The sequence below is a fragment of the Sinocyclocheilus rhinocerous genome, unplaced genomic scaffold, assembly GCF_001515625.1.
Source record: "Sinocyclocheilus rhinocerous isolate Xijiao unplaced genomic scaffold, SAMN03320098_v1.1 scaffold217, whole genome shotgun sequence".
NCBI classification, from domain to species: domain Eukaryota; kingdom Metazoa; phylum Chordata; class Actinopteri; order Cypriniformes; family Cyprinidae; genus Sinocyclocheilus; species Sinocyclocheilus rhinocerous.
The window spans coordinates 1-2,473 of NW_015662752.1; the positions used below are offsets into that span (position 1 = coordinate 1).

The 2,473-nt window shown below is 37.2% G+C and overlaps 1 protein-coding gene across 1 annotated transcript in view; it reads right to left on the minus strand.

Moving 5' to 3' along the window:
• Positions 1 to 851: 851 nt before the first annotated feature.
• The window catches only part of LOC107728265 (prolyl 4-hydroxylase subunit alpha-2-like), a gene marked incomplete at its 3' end in the record, with an annotated part of 2,311 nt that continues 689 nt past the window's right edge, over positions 852 to 2,473 (minus strand). Inside the window, exons 2-5 of the mRNA XM_016538381.1 lie at positions 2,150 to 2,301; positions 1,781 to 1,912; positions 1,398 to 1,561; positions 852 to 1,013 (exon numbers count right to left, since the gene is read on the minus strand). Of these exons, the coding sequence (XP_016393867.1) occupies positions 852 to 1,013; positions 1,398 to 1,561; positions 1,781 to 1,912; positions 2,150 to 2,301 (610 nt within the window). The remainder of the gene's footprint in view (positions 1,014 to 1,397; positions 1,562 to 1,780; positions 1,913 to 2,149; positions 2,302 to 2,473) is intronic.

Below are 2,473 nucleotides of genomic sequence, written 5' to 3' on the forward strand. Positions count from 1 at the left end.
CTGCACACCAGCCTTCTCTCTCTTTGTGGCGTCTGCAAACCATAAGACATTTATTAGATCGTATTAGATCCTTCACCTCTGTAAACATGTTCAAACCCGTCTCAAGACAGATTTGTTTGATGAGGCCTTCACTATTTTTGGTGAACATTAGGTTTGAGCAGATGTATTCATAGTGTGTAGTATTGTATTGTTCTTATTTTTATTTATTTATTCATTTATTTTTAATTATACAGCACTTTTGGTACACTCTACGGTTTGAGAGTGCTTTATGAATATGTTTTGATTTGATTTGATTCATCTTACATACAAAACGGGAAAGCACTTTCTCAATCAAGCAAGGCTAGTTAGCTGACTTTACGTAAATTTCATATTACTTGAAAAGTCCATACAAATAAAGTCCAATGTACAGTGTTAATGTGAACTCCGTAAAAAAAAAAAGGGAAAATGTACTGGTAATTTCTTGCTAGGATATTATCCATTAATTTTACGGTCATTTAAACTAACCCTAAAACAACACAATGAAGTGCAAACTTCAAAAGACAGGTAAAACACCTGTTTAAAAACAACAAAAAAACAGGTGTTTTTACAGGTTTTTACATATATATATATATATATATGTGTGTGTGTGTGCACTGCTAGTAGCCATGTCTAATATATAATTTATTTACTTTCACAATGTGTAATAAAATATTAGAGTATTAAAATGAGTATTCTGTATAAAATTAACCTTTTAATCTACAATCTTACAGTACATTCACATGGATTCCACATGAAAGCTCATCTTTAAAAAATGATAGCAATACTAAATGAAGAATATGAATCTCTGTAGATCTTCTCAGGCTGCTACTCACCATCGTAAGCCTCTTTCCAGTGCACAGAGCCTCATATGTTTTGTCCAAGGAGTGCTGAGGAGAGTAAAGCTGAGGGATGTATTCGGCGGTCCAGTGCCAGGTCTTAATGCTCTCTATTATGCTTGTGTAAAGTTCAGGCTGAAGTAGATTTCTCTCAGTGGCCTCTTAAGAACAATTGCAAATTAGATGCACGAGTGTGAATTAGTGCATTTGTTTCAGGTGATCTTCATTTAGACTTTGTTACTGTTAAAGCACACTGCTAACATATAGCTTTGTTAAGATTTGCGTTATTGCACATAATGCTTTAGAAGCCAACATACAGTGGCAACCTACTGTGTGAGACCATTTAAAAATCTTGCATTTAAAATCTTGTGAAATTCTTTCAAATAAACAAAATAGACATAGTTTTTTTATGCATCATGTGAACTCAAAAGGTCGAGGTTTGTTGCTTTCATTGAACCAAATAGTGATGTTCTGTGAAACATTCTCAAATCACGCTGGATAATATGGATCACAAGGTTTGACACAAGCTTGTGGAGTTCATGCTGTCATTAACTCGTCTTTAGTAACGACAGCTTCTTCCGCCTCATTGAGTTTCCTGAGGGTTTCCTCCATCCAGAGGACGGCACACTGAAAGCGCTGATTGAGAGAGGAGATCATGGCGATATGGAAAGTTTCATCTGGATCCAGCGTCACGTTGTGGTTCATTTCTGAAAAGCCACACATCAAGTTGATATCACGGAAATCTTGAGAGCTGCAAATAAACTGAACCAGATTTTTCACCAAGATACAAGTGCCTACATCAACATTTTGGCCTCTAGATATGACTCAGTCCTGTGTACGTCTACTGGATGTTTTGCCTGTTTTATCATCTGTTTACATGAGCTATACTGGTGATAAAGAACAAATAAAGCCACCATGAAACCCACCAGAAAATAAGGAGATGTTCCTCGGATCTAATCTGTACATTTCTTGCAGTCTAACCAAAGCCATCACCACACCTTCTACATCTTCTGCACTGGGGAGAGTCTGAGCTGCAGATTTCAGGCTTTCCAAAGTGTCTGTGAAACATGAGAAATGTTACTGACAATGACTTCAAATGTTTTTTAATCATGTTTTATTTATAGCTTTTCCTCCTGGAATTGGTTGCATCAGTTGATCTTCACAGATAATCTACCATTAAAAACTGATGAAGCCCCTCAACAGCAGCACACAATCATAATTAAGAACACAATCAACTGTTATGAGAAAGCCCAGTTTCTGAGTGATATATTAGAGTTGTGTGTTTCTCCTCAAACCTTTTGCACGTCTTCTTTCGATAAGTTCCTGCGTAGCGGCCCAGGCTAGACTTAGCTTTCTCACAAGCTGAAACGCTGCGAGAGGGTTGCTGATGAATTTCTCTGCATCTCTGGGAGTGTCATCAAAGTCATCCTCAAGTGCATTCAGAGCACTGATAAATTAAGATCAATATTAAAAATACTGAAAGATGTGTTGCAGAATTCTGTGGTCAAAACAAATACAAAACACAATTTGTGCTCTGTGTGTGTGTGAGAGAGTGTGTGTGTGTGTGAGAGAGAGCGTGTGTGTGTGTGTGTGTGTGTGTGTGTGAGAGAGAGTGTGTG